Source organism: Melanostigma gelatinosum (assembly GCF_949748355.1).
Source record: "Melanostigma gelatinosum genome assembly, chromosome: 13".
Taxonomy (NCBI): Eukaryota; Metazoa; Chordata; class Actinopteri; order Perciformes; family Zoarcidae; genus Melanostigma; species Melanostigma gelatinosum.
Window position 1 is genome coordinate 17508893 of NC_136646.1, and position 21460 is coordinate 17530352.

Genomic DNA, 21460 nt, shown 5'->3' on the forward strand with positions numbered 1-21460 from the left:
GGAAAATGGCCAAATAAGTATGGAGCGCCGCCAGAGAAAGACGGTGAGGGAGAGTGGTGGTGGACTACACAGTCCTACTGAAGCCATTCTCTTGTGTGTTACAGGAGTTTCTCTCAATGAAAGTCCTTTTCTGTCACAAACAACTCACTCTCACCCCTCCGTCAAACCAGGTACACTTTTGATGGGGATTCAATTTCCTTTCCATCTTTGATTCTTTTATCTCTCTGTATATTGTCATATTTCTATTTATTTATCTATCGGTTACTCTTCTGCAAACATCAGTCGGCCCGTACTGCACGAGGCTTAGAGAAAAAGCGTCTCCATGGTAATCCATCTGACGCGCATGACATTGGAACAATACAATGCCTCCTGCAGTCGCTCAATGGACAATGGGCCGACAAGAGCCCACAACGCTTTGCCACAGTGAGGCCTGTCTGACTGAGTGTGGCTTACTGTAACACATTCTGGCTCTGCATGACTTGACTGTGACAGCCCCTCAAATGTACACCTGCAGTGTCTCCGCCTTCCTCCGCCTCAGCGTGGTCTCTGCTGGTCTGTGAGCTGTGCGCACCTCATCGATCGGAGGCTTCGTGAGCGATGTTGTCCACACGGTATGAATCGGAGCGTTTACGTTCGACGCGGGCCAGTTCGGCTGCACAGCACTTCGATTTACACACCGGCCATTTCATCTTGGCGTGTCAGCGTGTGGTCTGTTGGAGTTATGGCACACCTGCCCACATCTGTCGGCCACACGACGGTACCAGCAGGTATACGTTCAGGATTTGTGTTTTTTTTTGTCTTTGGAGTGGATTTGCAGCTGCTGTCAGGAGCATCCTGAAGTCTTCATAATAGCGTAGGAACACATGCTTTAATAGTACACACCTCTTCGTGGCATCCAGACTGAATGTCCGTGGGGTCACCTTTACTGTAGACGTCTACAGAGAGTTGTGGCCGTGGGAGTTTACTTCAAGCCCGACTGGGCTCCGGGCAGGCAGTGAGCATGTGTATGCAGCCTGTGTGACGGTGAAGGACCTGAGGGGCCCGCAGGATGTTAGGGAGCACCAGAGGGACGGTGCAGTAGAGGCCCTGTCCTGTTCAAGTTACCTCCACACAGAAAGCCTGGTGACTTACAGTGGACGGTCATTCATGTGGCAGCAAAGAACAAGTGCATTTCGTTAAACACAAGGCTACCGCAGGAAGAGGAAACATGGCCGATACTCACCTATTGAGACATGTGAGCGTGCTCCATTTCCCTGACTTGAGGGGGAAACAGCCAATAACCCAATATTGGGTTGATGTTTGTACTTTCCATGAAACCACAACGTGTTATTTTTACTCTTGGATTCTTGTACGGATTAAACAAACAAGACGTAACGTGTGCCCGTAGGTGGATTTTGTTTCCCGGTCCTTGTGCTAAACTAAGCTAACTGGCTTTAGCTTCATATTTAGTGTACAGACACGAGAGTGAGAGCAAATCTTTTCATCTACCTCTTGACTTATTTCTCAAAATGTTGGAACGATTTCTTCAAGATGCAACTTGTGTGTGTGTTTGGGAGATTTGTTCGAGAGTGTGTGTGTTTTTAATGTTTTGACTGCCGTGCGCTCTCACACCGTCACGCACCGGCAGTCCAGCGCACACGGCTCAGTAACTGCTTTGAGAGGCTGATGGGGAGATAAAGAAGGACTTCTGGCTTCTGCATGTGGCTCGACGTAACTGTATAGACTAAAGTCTGTGTGTGTGTGTGTGTGTGTGTGTGTGTGTGACAAAAAGGTCAGTGCACACAGAGAGCCCTTGTTGAGTTTGTCCTCCCTGGATATCAGATAGCACATTACATGTACCCATGACATCTCCTTTAGTGGTTTAAGTTGGACTCAATGGACATTAAGTCAGACTGACCCCATATGGAAGTCAAAGTCCTGGATTTGGACAATGATCTACTTGCATGAATAAAAGCTAAGTTTAAAGTGAACATGAGGCATGCATGCAAATCCTCTTGGACCTCCGCTCTGTTTTGTCTGCCTTTAAAAAAAAAGGGTTTGAAGTACTTTTATAAGTGGCTGTGACGCTGATGGCAGGAATTAATTTTTGTCTGGGACAGAGAAGGAAAAAGTACACACAGGGTTTTTTTTTTAAAGAAAGTATCCAGTTTCCTCTTCATTTAACACGCAGCGCTGTGCAGTGAAGGTCTGCTGCTCAACAGAGTCACGGACTGGGATTTTGTCTTTGTCGCATTAAGACCACCAAGGGGCTCGTTGAAGGGGAGACGTGAGGCAAATCGAGCCATTTCACTCCTCTTTGAAAGAGAAAGAGTGTCCGGAGAAGTCCCAGGAGGTTCAAGTCATGTGCCGAAGTGAATTTCAGGCAAAGAACGTCCTGCTCCACTTGGGCCTTTGTGGGAGTTCATGGCTTCCTTTAAAGTGTGAGTGTGTGTGTGTGTGTGTGTGTGCAGAGCATCTGGCCGGCCTCCAGCCTCTTACAGCCCTCTTGTCTGCTTTTTTGGGGCTCATGGCATTGGCACTCCAGTGCCAGCCCTGCTTTTAAGAAGGGATTTGTAACACTCTGTCACTTACTCTGGAGGGTCAATGTGTCAGTAAACTACTACAGAACATCCTCAGTCTTTGCCAGTCCACTTATTTTTTATTTGTTTTTGCAAAATGGGCATGTTTCCACCCGCTACCCCCACTCTCTTTTTTTTTTTTTCTTCTTTTTTTTTTGGAGAAAGATGCTGCTGCATCATGCAAAATTCATTCTTCTTTCATAGAGAGAGAGGATGAGCTGTGACTGCGCCGCTGGTGCTGCACAGAAGGCTGAGGTTGTTGCAGTCGCAGTCTCTCCTTTCCCCGTCATCGGCTCCGTGCTATTCCGAGTGGCAGCGGTGCTCCGTTTGTCACAGAGAACGGCAACAACGAGCACAGCGGGACGACCACGTGACACAAGGGGCTCTTGAGCAACCTGTGTGTGTGTGTGTGTGTGTGTGTGTGTGTGTGTGAGAGAGATGTAGATGAAGACATGCAGCGGTGGCACAGATTTCAAGGAGAGGCTGATAAGGAAGCGGATGCTGCATTCAGATTCTCAAAGTAGGTTAGTGGTGCAAGGCCCAGCTGTGTATACCTCATGCTTCTCTACTTCCACCACTTCACATGTAGAGGCGTGTGTGTGTGTGTATATCTATGAAAGTGCATGCATGACTGTGAGTGTGTGTATCTCTGTATGTGGTGTGCACACAGAGGATCTCCATGCGTAAAACAAATGGAGGAGATCAAGTGTGGAGGGATATGGATAACAGTTAGTGGATTATATGGCAGGGGCTCAGGCCGCTCACTGTCACTTCCCTACTAGGGTAAGACACACACACATGCCACACACACACACAGTGTATATAAACAGGATTCAATCATGACAGAAAAGCTGCCCTGAATGGAAAAGAAGAGCAGAAAAAAAGAGGGATATCCTCTGTAGTGTGTTTTCTATTCCTGACACTGTCAAGTGATTTACAGTCTGGTGAGTGACCAGGATCTTCTTCTCCTCTATCCTCAGTATTTTTAGGCTTTGGTCCTTTGCCCTGACCCTTGAATTGTGAAGTTGTTTTCAGAGATGGGACAGCTTTTGTTGCTACCGTGAACACACACATACACACACTTTCTCTCCTGGTCCCATAACTCATGATGCGTCGATGTCGGTGCTCTCGCAGATGAAGACTGTGCTTGATTGATAACCTGCCGTGGCTCCGAGTGGGTCGTGACCACTAACGCACACAGAGAGAGGGCCTGAGGGTGTCTCAGAGGGCAGGTCAGGTTCCTTCACACATGTGTTTAATCTCTTTGTTGACCTCTCTCCTGCTGAATCTCTGTCATGTAGTAAGTGCCCGACACCTTGATAATTTGTTGTCGCCAGAGGAACGTGATCCAAATGCTTTAACAGTAATCTCCTGATATTAGAAACATCAGCAGATCTCCGAAGCTCCCAGGAGACCTGCGGATGTCATACATGCCTGCCAGCCGTCAGGAGGCCATACATGTGCGTAATTACACGGTAAAACAATGTGCTGCCAGCATGTTTCGCTCCCTGGAGTCTAGTAGGAAGGTGAAAACCAGTCTGCTACGTTTTGGTCAGATGAGAACAGTCGCTCTTCAAATATGTGACACGGAAAACACTTGTAAAGTGATTATAAGTACAAGATTCTTGACCACGTTTTCTGGATATTTTCTCTTTCACATCAGAGTTTCTTCAAGTGTTCCCCCTGTATTACTCCTGTTAGCCGTAGGCTATAAGCACAGGGGAATTATGAAAACAATGTAACATGATATTTAAGTGAATAATAAGAAGGGCTAACGGGTTTGGAAATAATAAAATCTCCAGAAAGCCTTGTTTGAAAAATGTATACAGAGCTCTAAAATGTTCCTTGATTTAGGTTCCTGAAATAGAAAAGCACTGAGTCTATGTGCAAGATTATTAACGCGTAACAAAAATGTGTGTCGAATAAACATAATGCTGTTGTTTCCCGATGCCCCGTACGTTGTCTTTCTGGTGTGTTTTTGTATGCATGTGCATGTTTGCAGTAGCCTCCCACCCCCCAAAAATAGGGATCTCCGAAAGCCACAAAGTAATTCAAAAACGGGCAAGAAAGCGTGCAGTAACGAGAACGTTTTTAGATGTTTGCTCATCTTTCACACTAATTATGAATGATTATTTTAATAAAAGCAGTATTTCCATCTACTTTTAGAACGTTATCATTATGAGAGCCCCCTTTAGCACATTGTTCAAACGGTCATCCGATACGTTATCATTATGAAAACATTGATTGTAGCTGCTTTAAGGAGGGGGCTGACATTGCATTATACCGCTGATTTATGACCCATGCCATATTGGTCTCAAGCAAGTTAAAGCACATTGTAAAATACTTGGGCATTGACTGAGTATCGACGCATTGTGTCGTTCATGTTTTCATCAACACATCAGCCGCCGGCTGACTTCCGTTGCTCCTAAAGTAGTGTCGTCATGTCCCCATCCACCCTGAACACTTCCCCGCAACTGCAGTACTTATTTTTTATGAGACAGGGGTTGAATGAATTTGACTATTTATACCACAAAGTAGGGCTGGGCGATATGGCCTAAAAAAAAAATCTCCGATTTTTTTACAAAAAATCCGATTCACGATTTAAATCGATTTTTTTCCCCCAAAATTTTTTGCAGATGACAGAAGCTGTTGAAAACAATTTTTTCTTTTATTTTGTGATGATTTTCCCAAGTAGGTTGATAAAAATAAAGTGCAAACAAAACCTGAACATTGTAGAAAGGTGCCTGTAGTATACAAAAAGTATTTGGTCACTCTTTTGTTTGCCTGAATCATTTAAATATAAAATTAAATTAAACATAACATTAAATGGCATTAAATAGTAGCCTTCCATTGTAAACAACTGTGCAAATGTAACTTTTTACAGTAAGCTTTTCTAACTGAATACACTGATACAAACACAGCATGAAATAAAATGTATATGACCCTTTAACATTCACATTTTCAAAAGTGCAACATCTGATCTAACATCAACATAACATATTTTGCACAGTAAATAAGTGCATGTAAACAAAATCAAGTGCATTCACAACATAACCAACAGTATTAAACAGTAGTGCATGTTTTTTCTAAATATTTTTTGCCAGGAAGACAAGCCTGTCTACTACCTCTGGCTTCAGGCATGCACGGTGGCATGTAACAATGCCCCCCCCCACACACTGAAAAGCCTCTCAGAGGGGGCACTTGTAGCTGGCACAGAGAGGTATTTCTTTGCTAAAGTACTTAGCCTTGGAAAGTTAAGTTGGTGACGCTTCCACCAGTCAAGTGGATCGGTGTCTGGGTCAACCTGCTGGACCACAGGTCAGTTGTTGCGGAGTAGAATGACATCCCCTCCAGCTCCGCAGAGATCCTTTGGCGTGTACTATTGTACAGCCGAGGCAAGGCAACGTCAGAAAAATGTTTACGGCTTGGTAGCACGTACCTGGGGTCCAAAGCTTTGAGACGGTGAATAAACCCCGGCTTTTCCACGGTGTATATGGGCACCATATCTTTTGCGATATACATCGCGACTGCATCCGTGATGGCTTTCCACCGGGCACTCTTCTTCTCATGCGGAGTACAGTTGGTGAATGTCTCCAAAATGCTGGGTTGTTTTTGTGAGGTGGCGGCGGCAGCAGTGAAGCTGCTGGCCGCCATTGTTTTAGTTTGTAAACAATGCGCGCGCACTCTACTACGGGAAAAAGGGGTGGGGGCGATTTTCTCGATTTTCAATAAAACACATCGCCTTAAAGCACACATTCGAATTAATCGATTAAATCGATTTATCGCCCAGCCCTACCACAAAGCCTTCGCCAACAAGCTCGTCATCCCTGGTGTTTTTTTATCTGGCTTTTATCTACTTATGTGGGGAAAAAGAAAAGTCTCTGCTCCTCTGCGGAGATGATGCAAGGATTGCAGATGATGTTTACTTCTCGGCTGTGCTCAACTTGTGAGATTTAAGATAAGAGGCTGAAGCGGGGAAAAAAACGCTCCTGAGTGCAGAGGATCTGGAAAACCTCTTTACGCAGAACCTGGGAAAGAGCGATGGTTTGACCCGAATCGCCAACATATTTTGCGTGATAAAGAAATCCTGGCTCAGGTTTTAACTCCATTATGAACTCTCTCTCACTCCGCCTCCGCCTCCTCTCCTTCCTGCTGTCTCTGAATAACAAAAGCAGACGTGGATCCTATTTGGCAGCTGGATTGTCTCCTCATCTTTCCGCCGTCCTCTCTCTCTCTCTTCTCTCCGTCTATGGTGTATCTTTGCTGTACTCTTTCCCACATTTAAGGCCTGAACCCAACATAAACAGCCTGTGCTGCTGCCTCCTCCGTCATGTTTCTTTCTCTGTCTGCAACCTCCGCTTGTCTGCTCGGGGCCTCCGTATCAGACTGTCGTCAGGTGAGACACTACAGTTGTTTCCTGAGTGAGTCGCAGGACTGAGCGGCCCTTGTTGAAGCCGCGCTGAGAGTTTCTTGAGGACTTGTACGTCCGGACGAGAGAATACAACCTCACAACTCAGAATCCATCGGTTTAAAATGAGAGGCTACAATTCAAACTACCAGCGGTGGAAGAAGCACTCTGATCTTACACTGGTACAAATGAAATACCACAGTGTAGAAATACTCTGCTACAAGTAAAAGTCCTGCATTCAAAACTTTACAAGAGTAAAAGTACAAAAGCTTTTTTTTGCAGAATGCTGGTAGAGGGAGACGTGAATTTAAATAAAATGGAGTTAGTATTACTGTCAACATATCTGAAACAACAGCTTAGTTAGGCCTGACACATGAAGGTGTAGTGTTGTCTAACAGCTGGTCAATTAAGAAATCTATAAATATAGAGTATGAGGCTATAAAGAGCATTATGTTCAACAAGATCGAGAGACAAAACAAGCACGCATTAAGATTAATGTCGAACATATCTTTACGATCGCTGTCAACCAACAGATTGTGTTTTGATCAAATGACAGGCGGTCAAAAAAAAGTCTTTGCTTTTATAGATAAGAAAAAAAGACCGAGCAGGATGTGAGATAAGAAAAGGTCTCCGTGGCTGATGGGCAGATCGTTTATCAGTTGCAAAACACGCAAAACTGTGTGCAAAAATATGCATTTCGTAAAAGTAATTGTGGTGGAAAATTTATATGATCCATCGGAAGAAGAGTTCGAGTTTTTCAATCGATGTCAATGAACAGAGTCTTGAGAGAAATCAACGTTGTTCATCTTTTAATATTTACAAATAGGAGAGCGTCTCCACTGCCACGTATCTCAGTAGCAGTAGGGAGGCCGTCAACTAAGTCACAGAAAAACACATCTTTTATCCTTGGAAAAAACCCCCTTCACCGAGGTAAATCATCCAATAGAAAACGGGTATTTTGAAGAACTCAAAGGTCTGATGTCAGCCAGGACATGCCAACAAGACACGTATTGTTTTCAAGAACTCAAAGGTCTGATGACGCTGGAAGACATTCAAACATGAAATCAGGATTTTCAGCCTTTCAGCTGTTTTGTAAGCAAAAGCAAACAAGACTTGAGTGCCTTGCTGACTTGATCAATCCAAACAGAGGGATCTATTCTTTTATCTCGTTCATGCTAGGATATTCACCTTTGGTCCTCGGGTGAAACTTGCCAAGCACACAAGGCATGCAAAAACTGCTATGTCATTTGTCATATGTCTGACTTATATCTTTAAAACTTAATATCATTCTAAAACACATTTTTCCCCATTACATCACTACTTTGCTGTAGAGGAGAGGACGCGTGATCAACGGTCCTAATGAAGGACTCGCAGTCAATCTCGTAATTGAGCAAAGATGAAGAACAAGGGATCCTGCTGTCAAAACCACTCAACTGATTCGTCTGAGGATCGTGACAAATAAACCAATCGGAAGCAGTTTTTTTTTTTTTTTAAATCCAAAGGGAAGAGGAAGCGTTTCTTTCAGAGTGAAATTTGGCAAACGCATGTGCTCGTTGATGAATAAGTGGCTGAGACGAGTGGGTTCTGTGACGAGACTGTCTCACTTCAAGGCATCGTGTTATGGGGAGTTTGAGGCTTTGAAGAATCGAACGGCCGTGTTGTGTTTGATGTAACCGCTGATGTTTTCGTTGTAATCTAATTTTCATAAAGGGAATGTTGCGGATGTCTCTTCTAAGACGAGAGCTGACAACAAGCTGCTGCTGCAGAGTTCTCACTCGTGTTTACGAGGCTGAAAGACGCTGCAGCTTGAGTCCTCCTGAAAGAGACATCGTGGGACAAGTCGTCTTTATTTCTGCAGATGATGGTGGAAACTTTTCAACCTTTTTGTTTTGTTTTTAGCGATGCTAAATGTCGGTCTGTCGAACACATGAGATGTGGAAGAGTTATACTTTGTTCCCAGAAGATGACGCTTAGTGGTGGTTCTCTGACTTCCTTAAGCGCCACCAGCAGTTCAGCAGTTTTGACACAAATAGCGGAAAAAACGAATCGCATTCCCATCAGCCTCAGCTGTAGTTTGTGTTCATGCCTCACAGAGCAGCTCTTTACTACCTCTCTTAATTACAACAGTGGAGCAGTACATGTCACCTGACCTCGGTGAAAGATAAATAGCTGGTCTGAAAAAAAAAAAAAAGGAGATAACTGAAATGTGCTGTTGTGGACATTTGATTTACGGATGAAAGAAAGACGTAAATCATAACTTTGTGTGTGTGTGAAATCAATATTATCATCATGAGGCAAATGGGAAACTTGCCCAAAGTTGTCAGTCTTCCTGAATGTGAAGGAAGAACTTCTTGGAGGATAGTGACTATGATGGACGAGATCTGTGTTCATTTGTTGTTGGAGCAGAAAAACACTTTATTTTTCTTTAAATCTCTTAGTTGTACTCCATGCACATGTCATTTGATGCACTGTGGACAATTGAGTCCTAATGGGCACAAGCACGGATTGCAATGATGATTGCATCATCATTGCAAATGTTTGCAACAATGAGAATGACGATGAAACCTCCGAACAGTGACCAGTAACCTCAGCACCATGTGGCTGCTAGTCTGCTGGCCTCATAACAGTTGTAGCTGATGCTCTTAAGGTGAGTGGATTGTATTTAAAACGAGTGCACTCAGCTGTTGCACCCTCAGCGCTGCTGATCTGATGTGAAATGCAGGCCAAGACCTCATCATCACCATCATCATCATCATCATTGTAATACCCAGAGGCCTTTATGAAGCAAAGATCGGCCTTTTGAGTTGAAGCAGAGCAGTTGGAAAAAAATGCAGAGAATTGGATAAAAAGAAGGGATGAGACTAGAGGAGGTGAATAGAGAGCTGGATGGACCAGACTGGTGGGTTGCAATAGGAGGAATGTCTGCTATTTCCATACCTCTACTGTCAAAGTGTGTGTGTGTGTGTGTGTGTGTGTGTGTGTGTTCCCGTGTGTTTCCGCATGCTTGAGAGCTGTGAGTAGGAGTAACGCCGAGAGGGTAAAACAATTACCACACACCTACCAGCCACAATCTCACGGGCACACCGGCGCGAAACAAGCTGCTAAAAGCTCTTCCAGCGGTTCAGACGCAGTACTGACACTTCCAGTACTGACCTCCATACGGGCACAGACACCCCGGCTGATGGCATGTCAGTCATCATGGGAACTGGAGAGGGGAAAAGGCGATGTGGTGTGCATTTTGTTCAGGAGATAAATACGTCTTTACCTTGTGAAAGCGGTCGTGTTGAGCTGTCTCAGTTTCACCGACTCTGAAGCACTCGCCCCAGCTTTCTTACATCACCCTCAACTCAGCTGGGTTGCACACACACGTGCAGCAACCACAGCCACATTCTAGTGTTGTGAACTCGTGTAAGTGCTCTCTAATTAGCCTGCGGTGGGAACGGCCTCTGCCCTCCTCGTGTTTACGCCGTTGTCGTCGTTACGGGACGACCGGCCCAGTGGTGCTAATCGCAGCAGACGTCCCCTCCATTGTTACACATCAAGCCTGGTGATGTGTAAACAATTCACTTTGGCAGGGGTTGGCACTCTCTGCAGGACAATACGGGTTTAGTTGCGTGAAGTTTTTAGCTAAGTGGCGCAAAGTTAGTTTGACTGTAGTTCGATTGGTGTAAAGACTTCTGGTGGTTTTGTCATCTTTATCTTATTAACAACAGATCCTGAATTAAACGATCTGGTAATTGGGCAGAACAGAGTGGTATTCCACATGTTGTGGCTGCTGCAGCCTTGACTGAGACTTTCACAGCCATCTGCAGGTCCATATTCTTCTTTTTCTCTCGTTGATGCACCCATGTTGACGTAGTTTCTCCAAGTTGACTATTCAGCGAACATAACCAAGGCAGGGGTATCAGTATGCAGAAGCAACCTCTCCACTGACCTCGATGCCAAGGATATTGGAAAGGCTCGACTGTCAAAGGCGTTTCGTCGTTCGACTTTGCCATCTGCCAATAAAGGCCCGTCCGTCACGTGAATCCGATCCCAATCTCTCCGGTACGTCCAGAAGCTTTAGACGGTGAACTGCACCAGGACCGAGGCCTTCCTATCTGGACTGTGGATTGAACGGGGAAGTAATGTATTATTCAAGAGCCTGAGTAGTTTTACAGTTGACAAAGAACATCATTGAGCTGAAACGTCGCTTCTGTTATCGGTGGATAGAATAATTTGCATGTGATTGCATGTTTTCCTTTTTTTTTTTATGACCCCTGTGACCGTCTAGAGCAGCAGTTACAGTTTTAATGGAATCGTGAGACGGAGCTGATACACCAACTGAAACCTGAACACTTAAAGACACACAAAGAGGGATTTGATCAAGTTTCCCGACTTCATGAACATTTCTAACTTTGCGATTGTGGTTCCTGCAACATTGCAATATTAAGTAAGTCGTGGACATTTTCAATTTAAATGCATCAATCTATTGTAATGTGAGAGCAAAATTCAGTGGCTAGATCTATGAAGAACTTTGTCTTTAAATAATTTGAATTCCAAACGAATTGCTTGTACAGATATGAATGGTGAATTCACACCCAGAAAGCTTGATGAACAAAACTGGGATCGTCCGCACGTTGACCCGTTGAGTTGACTTTTTCTGCGACCTGTAACTATTCTTTTAAAAAGTCAATCATTTGCATTTCTTTCCCTCATGCTGTGAGCAACTACAATCCGATCTCATGCTGCACATTAAAAGGAGTTGTGTACCTTGATGACCCGTTTGAAGGTTTGCCGCTTTGTCAACTGCAGCTTTATATCTGACGGCTTCCTCCATGTTCGATTACTCTCTGCGATATTTGAAAACGGATCCCCTGAGAAGAATCTTTAAATATGACTTACGCATCAGCACGACTACACATCATGGCTCCGGCACTAACTAATGAACTACTGAGGCTGTCACCATCATTACATAGTCCGTGTCCATACTCAATTACATTCTGCTCACTTGGATGATAAACTCTCTAAATAGCATACGGTCGTTAAATGCTACCGTGTCCGCGCTGCGGCACGTTGACCCCGGCTGAACTTAGCACGTGACCCTTTTCCCTAACTCCCCGAGAAGGTGTTGACCCGGCTGCTTACGGTTGACCAAGACAAGCGAGCTAAAAGGGAATGTTGCATTGAACAGAGGAAGTTTCAAACCCAATGACCTTTCCTTTCAAGAAATCTGGACCAGAAAACCTGAGCGCAGTGGCAGTTACTCATTGGTGCATGCTTTAAGAGTGACGAAGGGGGTAAAAGGCTAAGCATGCAAGTTTGAACTATTATGATTATGTATTGATTGTTGCTGGAACAGCGGACCCCTGAGTCATAATATGAAAAGGGCTGAGTGGTAATCTATGTGGCCGTGCCGGGGGTTAAGCATGAAGGGTTTGTATATAACCTAATATGGATTTATTTTTTACTGGGGAGCGCTGCTCTCTATGAGAATCCACTCGCAAAAAAACACGCTCATTTCTAGACTTTCATGCATCATTCACCAGATGTCCGGTCTCGGTTGTACAGCGGTAGATGTCCTCACAATGATATCAGAATACTCTGCACACACGGCGGGGGTGGGAGGGGGATTGTTGCCCAAAACAAATTCGGCCTCCTCAAACAATCTGTCCCATTCTCCGGTCCAGACGAGCTCTTTCAGCCAGAGCAGGAGGGATGGAGGAGTTGTTTTTGCGCATTACAGACGTATGTTGCCTGCAGGGTCTCTTTGCTCCACAATTACTGCTTTATGAGGCTGTTTAACTGAAGCCAAGCAGGCAGAGAGTGTGATGATGTCTGGGATCTGTTCGTACATCTCTCTTGAGTCTTTCTCTTTCTTTCCTGTTTGGCGTTGAGAGCATCCTTTTGTGTCTTCGTTTCCTTCACACGCAGATGTTTTGCAACTTTTCACTTCTTTTTTAGCCCCGAAGACCCTTCATTGGGCCCCTTACAAACTCATGTTGCATGGACAAGGAGAAACCAATGGAAATGAATTCTTGTGAAGTGTTAAGTCTCCCAGACAGTCACAAAAATGTCATAATGTTTGACAGATGTGTGTAAAATGATGAGGAGGGTCATGTGGTGTCATCGAACGCTCCGAAAACAAAATGGACCTTGTAGGGAAATTGTTTTGTCAACTTCTGTCTCTAAGGTCAGAATAAACCTTTATTTTTTTTGTACATTAATGCAAAGTAAAGGTGTGTTCAGACAAAAATGGAAACAACTTTTGGCGTAGGTTCCCGTCTGGTTCTGGTACTTAGCGTTCCATCTGAACACAGTAAGGAGAAAGATATTTAAAATAAATAACAGAAAGAAGAAAAACATGAAGGGAAAACAACCCATTGCAGGCGTCCAATTCATCCACCCACACAGTCCCAACAACCTCTCTCCCACTTCTGCTGCCGTTTACAATCTACGCTTTTACCACATTCGACTTTTCGCCATTGCAGTCCAGCCAGTAAAATAACCTTTTTTTTTAGTATCTTGACAAATTAAATGCGAGTCATCAATCAACTGCACAATGCTTGGTAGACATGGTATTTATACCCCATTAGTATCTGTTTAAAATGAGCTTCTCAGCCTGCCTCGTTCTGTTTCATCGTGCAGACGTTGGTAGATACGGTGTGAGCATCGTGTGTGAAAGAGGAATGATCACACAGCCATCTGGATCCCTGCTCTCTTGGCTGCTCGTTTGTGATAACATGCGCTCCAAGCCCTCCGAACGTAACAACCTAATAGTCCGCGCTGCCTCTGTTACTTTGTTTTACAGAGCAAGACTGAGGAGAGGATTTAACGAGTGTGTGAGAGAGAGAGATGCAGCAGATAAATAAAGAGGAGAGGAAATAACTTTACTTTTCTTTTTCCATTATTTACAGTCCGAGGGGAAACAACGAGGGGTAAAACGTCTGAATTGCAAAGCTGCTTAGCGGTATGATTCAGTTTGGGGATTTGAATCTACTCTCACCCCCACTTCAAGCGCTGGGGTGGAGGCGGGCATAGAGGGAGGGAGGGATGGGGGGGGGGGGTGGATGTGTGGGAGAAACGGCGTCGGAGAAGCACAATCTGGTAGAGCTCCATGTGAAAGTGACCTACTTCCTGTCAGCTCGCTCTCAAATGGATTGCTGTTTTCTGATGTGTTGGAGGAGAGAGGGGGAGGTCCTCTCTCTGCAGTGCTCATTACCCCAAATGAGGGCCCGACGACAGTCGACTATCAGAAAGCCAATATTCGAGAGGGCGGGCCTTGCCGTGTGTGTGTGTGTGTGTGTGTCAAACACACAGAATGTAATTGATGGAAGTGGGGAAGTTTCTGTGGTTTTAATATGGTTTGGAAGAAAATTCTCGAGTTTTTTCTCACATGTGGCTTTTGTGTAATCTACATCTAACACCTGCTGTGTATTTTAAGTGCATAACTCTGTATATACTGTAAAGAAGTGATGTTTTAAAAGTGGGAAACAAACATGAGATACAAAGAAGGACAAAATGGCTACAATGGCTATATAGACATGTACACACATACATATCATATTCATGTATACATTATATTGCTTTCTTTTTTTACTGGTGTGTTTTCTGATTTGATGAGCAGATAATAAACTTTCCATGGGACAAAATACACTCTGAGCAAAGATCTAAATTGTAAAATCATGAGGGGAAAATGAAGGAATGTACTGAGTTCACCTTTTACAAACAGATGTCTGAGTGTTTGAGCTCCTGTCTGTTCGTGTATTTATTTAAGTCATGATAATGTCTTTGGTATGGATCCATTGAACACTGCCAGGTTTAATAATCCCGGTGACTCTGACTGGCTGGTGGGAAGGTGAATTAAATGAATCCATCCTCATAACCCTGTCCCGCCCTCCCTCTCTTGCTCACACTCTTTCATTCCCCTTCTCTCTGTATTTTCCAGTACCTGAGGACCTGTCTTTGGAGGAAAGAGATGAGCTGTCCAATATACGGCGCAGGAAAAAGGAGCTTCTGGATGATATTGAAGTGAGTATTGAAGCAAGAATTGTGTTTTTTATTTGCTCCAGCAGCAGAAAGTTCCCGTAAGTGGGGATGGGCAATAGGATGCTGTTGTAAAATGAGTTATCGAAGTGTTTTACGTGTCTGAAGGCTCATGTGATGTGATGCTGATCAAAGTTACATATTCACATTGAACATTACTTTTTGTGATTTTGTCCAAATATCAAAAGTATCGAGCGTCTCCTGACGCCTCCAATCTGTCCACTGTCAAATAAAGGCAGAAATGCCGTCTTACAATGATCCTGTGACGGTCGTGTGATATTGATTTGAACCATATCACCCATCGCTAACAATAAGGAAACTTATAAGAGTCGTTTTGCTGTGTTCTTCTCTGCAGCGGCTGAAGTTTGAGATCGCAGAGGTAATGACTGAGATTGAGCAGCTAACCTGTGTGGGGGAGAGGTGAGTTTTTTTTTAACCAATTGATGAATTATTTAAGGGATGCAACTAACGGATGTTTTGACTGTTGATTAATCCGTCCATTGTTTTCTTGATTAATCGATTCGTGGTTTTGTCTGTAACATGTCAGAAAACTGCCGATCACAGTTTCCCAGAGCCCAAGAACCTTGTGTCCAAGAAATACTCCAACAACCAAATATGTTAAATATAATATATCAAATCAGGTAAAGCAGAGCATTTAGGAAGCTGGTACCAGCAAATGTTTTTGCATTTTTGCTTTTGAAGTTCGACTAATCAACCAATCGTTGCAGCTCTAAATTGATAGTCTGTCAAATTTTTGAAAATATTGTAAAACAGCCATCACCACTTCACATTGCCAATTGTGAAGTCCTCGGATCATCATTTTGTCCAACTAGCAACCCCCCCCCCCCCCCGTCAAAAAATGAGCCCACCTCGTATTTGATGAGCTGGAACCAACATGTTTGGCATGTTTGCTCGACTTAATTGATTAATCAATTATCAGAACTGTTGTGGATTTATTTTCTCTTTGTTGACTTATTGATTCATTGACTGATCGTTACAGGACTCATTCTTTCTTTTTGCCAAATCTGCTCTTCAAAGCCATTGAGCCATGTTGTCGCTTCCGCTGTGAGCCTCACACCTGTCGGTGTGTGTGCGTGTGTGTGTGTGTGTGTGTGTGTGTGTGTGTGTGTTAATCCCCTGTGTTTGAGGAGTGAAGCGGGACAGTCCCTTGACTAAACATTAGCCAAACAGTCTGCATTCAGAGGCTTTCATTTGATTGGTAGATGAGGTGGAGCGAGGTTGTGTGTCTCAGGTGCAGCTGGCAAAGGGGCTCGGGCTATTTTGGGCACACAGGGAACATGCACAGACACACACAGGTTGAGATTTCCCTGTGGTGCACGTGTAAAATGTGTTTTTGGAGAAAAGTGACATCCAAATGGCTGCAGGATGGGTTGATCAGTTCATGCACAAGTGCAGATGATGAGTCACATGCAGCCACGGTTTAACCAATTTCATGTTCTCAGGTTAGATCCACTCAGTCTTCAGTTGACAGAGAAGTAAATAAAGAAACTGGACGAACCGCAGCTGCATGTGGACAACAACACATTCTTAACTGTCACATGATGTTTTTGTGTGTTTTGTAATTCAGCAAAACCACGCAAAGAAACAAACAGATCGCCATGGGGAGGAAGAAGTTCAACATGGACCCTAAAAAGGTCAGGCCTTGCCCTAAACTGACTATGTGAGAATCAATAACAATGTCCCATCAGGTCTGTTAAAACAGACCAAAAGAGGTAACTGAAGTGTAAGTGTGCACTCTTTTTTTTTTTCGAAACAGGGGATCCAGTTTCTTCTGGAGAACGATCTTCTCCAGCACACCCCAGAGGACATCTCACAGTTCCTCTACAAAGGAGAAGGGCTCAACAAAACGGTCATAGGGGACTACTTAGGGGAACGGTGAGCTCTTCAGTTTTCCCTCTGTTTTTCCTCCACCTTTCTTTTTCCTGTCCCCATCTCTCCGTCAGATCTGCACTGCATGTGCTCAGACGATGGCATAAAGCCCCAGGAAATTGGTGGTCTGGATTTATGGAGCAGAGCGGCGACGGGAGACGGTGCCAGTAAAATAAATAACTCAGCGGACATGTGGTTCTTATCGAAGGGAAATCAATGGGGATAGGAGCGTCATAACAAGAGGGGTTTCATGCTGCCTGCATGCACTGTGGCTTTCTCTTTGAGAAACATCGGTGCTGTGACATGACAGCATTTACTTTTCACCGTGACCCCACAAGACGAATGTATTAACGTATTAACAGTCTGGCGTCTGTTGTTTTGTTTCTGATTCTGTTTGAATGGAATTGAACAGTTAAACATGTGTGACATGTGACCTTCCTCTCCTCCAGGGATGACTTTAACATCAAGGTCCTTCAGGCCTTCGTGGAGCTTCATGAGTTTGCAGACCTCAACCTCGTACAAGCCTTGAGGTGAGTGAACGACCAAACAGCACTGCGGGAAAGAAAAGCAAGGATCAGGGTTGGCGTGGGTGTCTTCCTGCAGGTGAAATGTGATCCAGGTCCTGTTTGAGTGATACATTCATCAGTTTGAAGACAAATTGCATCGTAGTTTTTAATACTATGAAGATTTTACTACAAATGTTATTCCTGTATCGGACATCGCACGAGGTAAACAGTAGAGTTATGTCATGAATGCCCCAAATAATATACCGGGAATGTATGCTAGCATGTGTTTTTTTGAATTGGCTGATTGGATACCTCCTATCATTAGACAGATGAGGCTTTGTTACAGCAAACGTTTAGCCAGGTTCAACTTCTTTGCAGATGAGCCTGTAGTTTATTTTGCTGAAGGCCTCAGCATTGGCAACCCCACTGCATCACCGCATTGTCTCATTAAAAATGAATGGGATGATGCCGTTTCTTTCACACCATTCGGTCGTCACAGGGGATATTCTCATCTTCGCAACTTAAATCTGAAAGCCTCTGAACACCCACTCAGGTGTTTTCAGTTATTCTGGCTGATCGTCTACCAATGAGAATGATCGAGGTGTACTTCGTCCCGTCCTAACATGCTCAACAGCTAACAGGAGACTCAGGGAAGATGTCACTCAATTAGTCTATCCACGCCCACACAGTCCTGTGACGATGTCTCATCAGACAGATGAACTGAAAACACCTGTGTGGGTGTAGAAAGGTTTCAACACTATCGATTCAATTAAATCACCTCGAGTGATGGCTGATGTGAGACATCCATGTTTGTTTGTTTTTCTTCTGTATTATTAAGCACACGGGATATTTTCAACTTTTCCGAAAAGTTTTCCAATTTAGTATCAACTTGAATGTTAACTGAACACTCTATCAATTCATTTTGGGTTTTACATTCATGACAGACTTTGGCTGATTTAGACATCCATGTTTGTTTCGTTTTTAAGGCACTTCTGTATCATTTATCGTCAGTAATCCACTAATCATGCCACTAATCATGACTTTGATGTTGATGTGAATGCTATTACGATAACTCTGAGCACAGCGTCTTGTTTAGGAGTGAGTAAAGAGAGTTTATGTTTTAGCCAAATCATTGAGTCTTAATTCATGATCTTTTAGACTTCCTAATGTTCGTAATGTAGTTGGGTTTGTAATTTACAGTGAATATCCTCAAACTGTAATAGACATTGGCATCAATATTTCATGATCTGTCATTACATTTTCTCTCTCTCTGTTCCTGCTGTTGTAGGCAGTTTCTGTGGAGCTTCAGACTTCCTGGCGAAGCCCAGAAGATTGATCGTATGATGGAGGCGTTCGCCTCCAGGTACTGCCAATGCAATCCTGGAGTCTTTCAGTCCACAGGTACCTCACACACACACACACACACACACTGCAGCAGACATATGAGTCAGACTCAACGAGACAGTCCAGGGCAGATAATATGGGCCAGCCAGACCACCTCAGCCTCCGATCAATGTTTCTGACCGTCTGTCTTCCCCTAGTAGACATCTGGACCTGTTCGGGCTGCATAAATCTTTGAAATGTGACCACAAGCCTGGAGATGTTTTCTAAAACACTGGAATATATGAGCACTTTCCGACTACATAGATATCTGCTTTCAGAGAATCATAAACGGACCAACAGTCTGTTTACTCATCCGTTTTCAACTTCCTCACTATTCTCAGTGTGATCGCTGTTTGTGTCTCCAGCAGTGATGATTAATTAAATCGATCACGGGTCAATGGTGGTCATTAGCTCCATCTCGGGGCCCCTCGCACTACGTCTGCTCCTCCTGTGTTAACCGAGCGAGTGTCGGAGAGGACGCAGGTGACGGCTCGGGTCGTGAAGATTGATGTGGTGCAGTGGTGACACACCCAGACTTAGTTATTGGTCATCTCTCAGGACCGGTGCGCTCAGGGTCGTAAATTACAGTGCGGGGCATGTTGACTGGGGCGGTTAGTGTGTGGATGGATGAGGTGGAGGTCAGCAGGAGTTATGATGTGGACTCACAGGAGCGGTGGGGTTTGTATGCGGCGTTGGATGGCTCCACCAGCCCAGAATATGGTGCTCTTTGTTGATTAAACTCCCCTTTTTATTAGACAGACATATATTTTTGTGATGAGAAAATCTATTGATGGATTTCTGTCTTATTTATCACGAATCGTTTGTGCTGTCGTCTCAATGCCATTATTATAACTCCACTGTAACGCTCACTGATGCACCTTTTTGGTTTCACGTTTCAATGAAAATATGTTCTCAATATAGTCGTTATGATATGAGATCACTCATTTAAGATAGACCGAGTAACAAAAGATCAAACATTTAAATAATTTTCACACTAATCCATGAACTCCAAGCAAGAAAACGTGTGCTAACACACACACAGAGTCGGGGGCTTTGTGCTGTATCTTATGTCTCCCAGTGACACGCTTTGTATAATTACCTCCTCAGACACCTGCTATGTCCTGTCGTTTGCCATCATTATGCTGAACACAAGCCTGCACAATCCCAACGTCAGAGACAAGCCCCCCGTCGAGCGCTTCATCTCCATGAACAGAGGGATCAACGAGGGAGGAGACCTCCCGGAGGAGCTACTCAGGGTGAGAGCTGTGGCTTTATTAGTTCGTTAGGTATGACAAATGTATCCAGTGTGGTTGTGCGCAGGAAAAGAAAACCTATATCGCAAAGCAGAGAGTCACGCTTCACTAATTGAGATGTTGCAGCTCAGCGGAATTAGATCTTCTCTCCAGACACTGATGCTCATGATCTTTCACAATCTCTCAGAGAAAAACACATAAAAGCAAGTTCATCTACCCACATAGTGTGTCGGCTGACGTCTTCACCGCAGCACCCGTGGCTTCTTTTAAGTAGAAAAAGACACTTTGTTAAAGCTCCCAGAGTCAAAGAGGAATGAATCATTGTCTCTCACCTTCCGACTCTAAAATAGAACCTGTCAATATCTTCTTTAACGCACCGTTAATCTGAAAGCTGGGTTGAATGTTTTGAGACAGAAGGTGTCTGGAAGTGTTTCGGTTTCATAATGTTCCTCTCTTTTTGTTTTCCTGTCTCCGTCCAGAATCTATACGACAGCATCAAGAGCGAACCCTTTAAGATCCCGGAGGACGATGGGAATGACCTGACGCACACGTTCTTCAACCCGGACAGAGAGGGCTGGCTGCTTAAATTAGGTTAGTGCGAGACATCCCGGATGACTTTATTTGGTTTATTACCCTCACGACAAGTGTGGCCTTATTCTCACTGCCGAGTGAGAACACGAGGTGAGGTGAATATCACTCGTGCTCTCTCACTTGATGGTGAGGTATCACCATTTAGACACAATGAACTGGAGCAGATCATCACACTTTTGTGTAATATCCATAACTTGACCTGAATTAACATCAATGTGTTAGAACAATGCTGTTTAAACTAAAGTCCAGATGCGTAAAACTCGCTTTAGTTCTGAACTCGCGTAAAGCCAGGTTGTGGTTTGGTGTTTTACTGGAACCCGATCACTACCCATCATTAAAACATTGTCACGTACGTTTTATTTCCTCTTGAATGTATCACACGAGGCTAGAAACAGCAGGTATACGTGTTGTCTAAAGTCTGCACATTGTCAGGGGCACAATCGGTTCTTCCAGAAAACATTTTACAGTGTGTGTGAAAAATAGTGAAGGCATGTTTTTATGTGCATTGTCGTCGTCTTAATGCAGTTTAGGGAGGAACACGCGCTGTAATTATCTCTGCAGTTTGAGTTTTCTCTTTGTGTGCCAGGGATTGGATGTGGTTGTGTGCTTTCTCAATGAGGGAATAGTTTTTGGTCTTGTTTCGACGACATTCCTTCACCATTCTTTTCCTGTTTGTTTTCACGTGTTTTTGATTTGGACCTCGCTCCATCGCTCAGCAGCTCACAACACATTACAGACATTAACATGAAGTCCTTTTTTTCAACACTTTTTATCGTAAGAGGTTGATTTATTATTGAACATAAAATGTTTAATAGCTTGGATACTGCTTGTCAAAGGTTAAAGGGC

General features: G+C 44.0%; 1 protein-coding gene across 1 annotated transcript in view; it reads left to right on the forward strand.

Moving 5' to 3' along the window:
* The window catches only part of cyth3b (cytohesin 3b), a 29918-nt gene that overhangs the window by 2151 nt on the left and 6307 nt on the right, over positions 1-21460 (forward strand). The window contains exons 2-9 of the mRNA XM_079282232.1: positions 14894-14976; positions 15347-15411; positions 16580-16646; positions 16769-16887; positions 17331-17411; positions 18676-18788; positions 19878-20026; positions 20503-20614. Of these exons, the coding sequence (XP_079138358.1) occupies positions 14894-14976; positions 15347-15411; positions 16580-16646; positions 16769-16887; positions 17331-17411; positions 18676-18788; positions 19878-20026; positions 20503-20614 (789 nt within the window). The remainder of the gene's footprint in view (positions 1-14893; positions 14977-15346; positions 15412-16579; positions 16647-16768; positions 16888-17330; positions 17412-18675; positions 18789-19877; positions 20027-20502; positions 20615-21460) is intronic.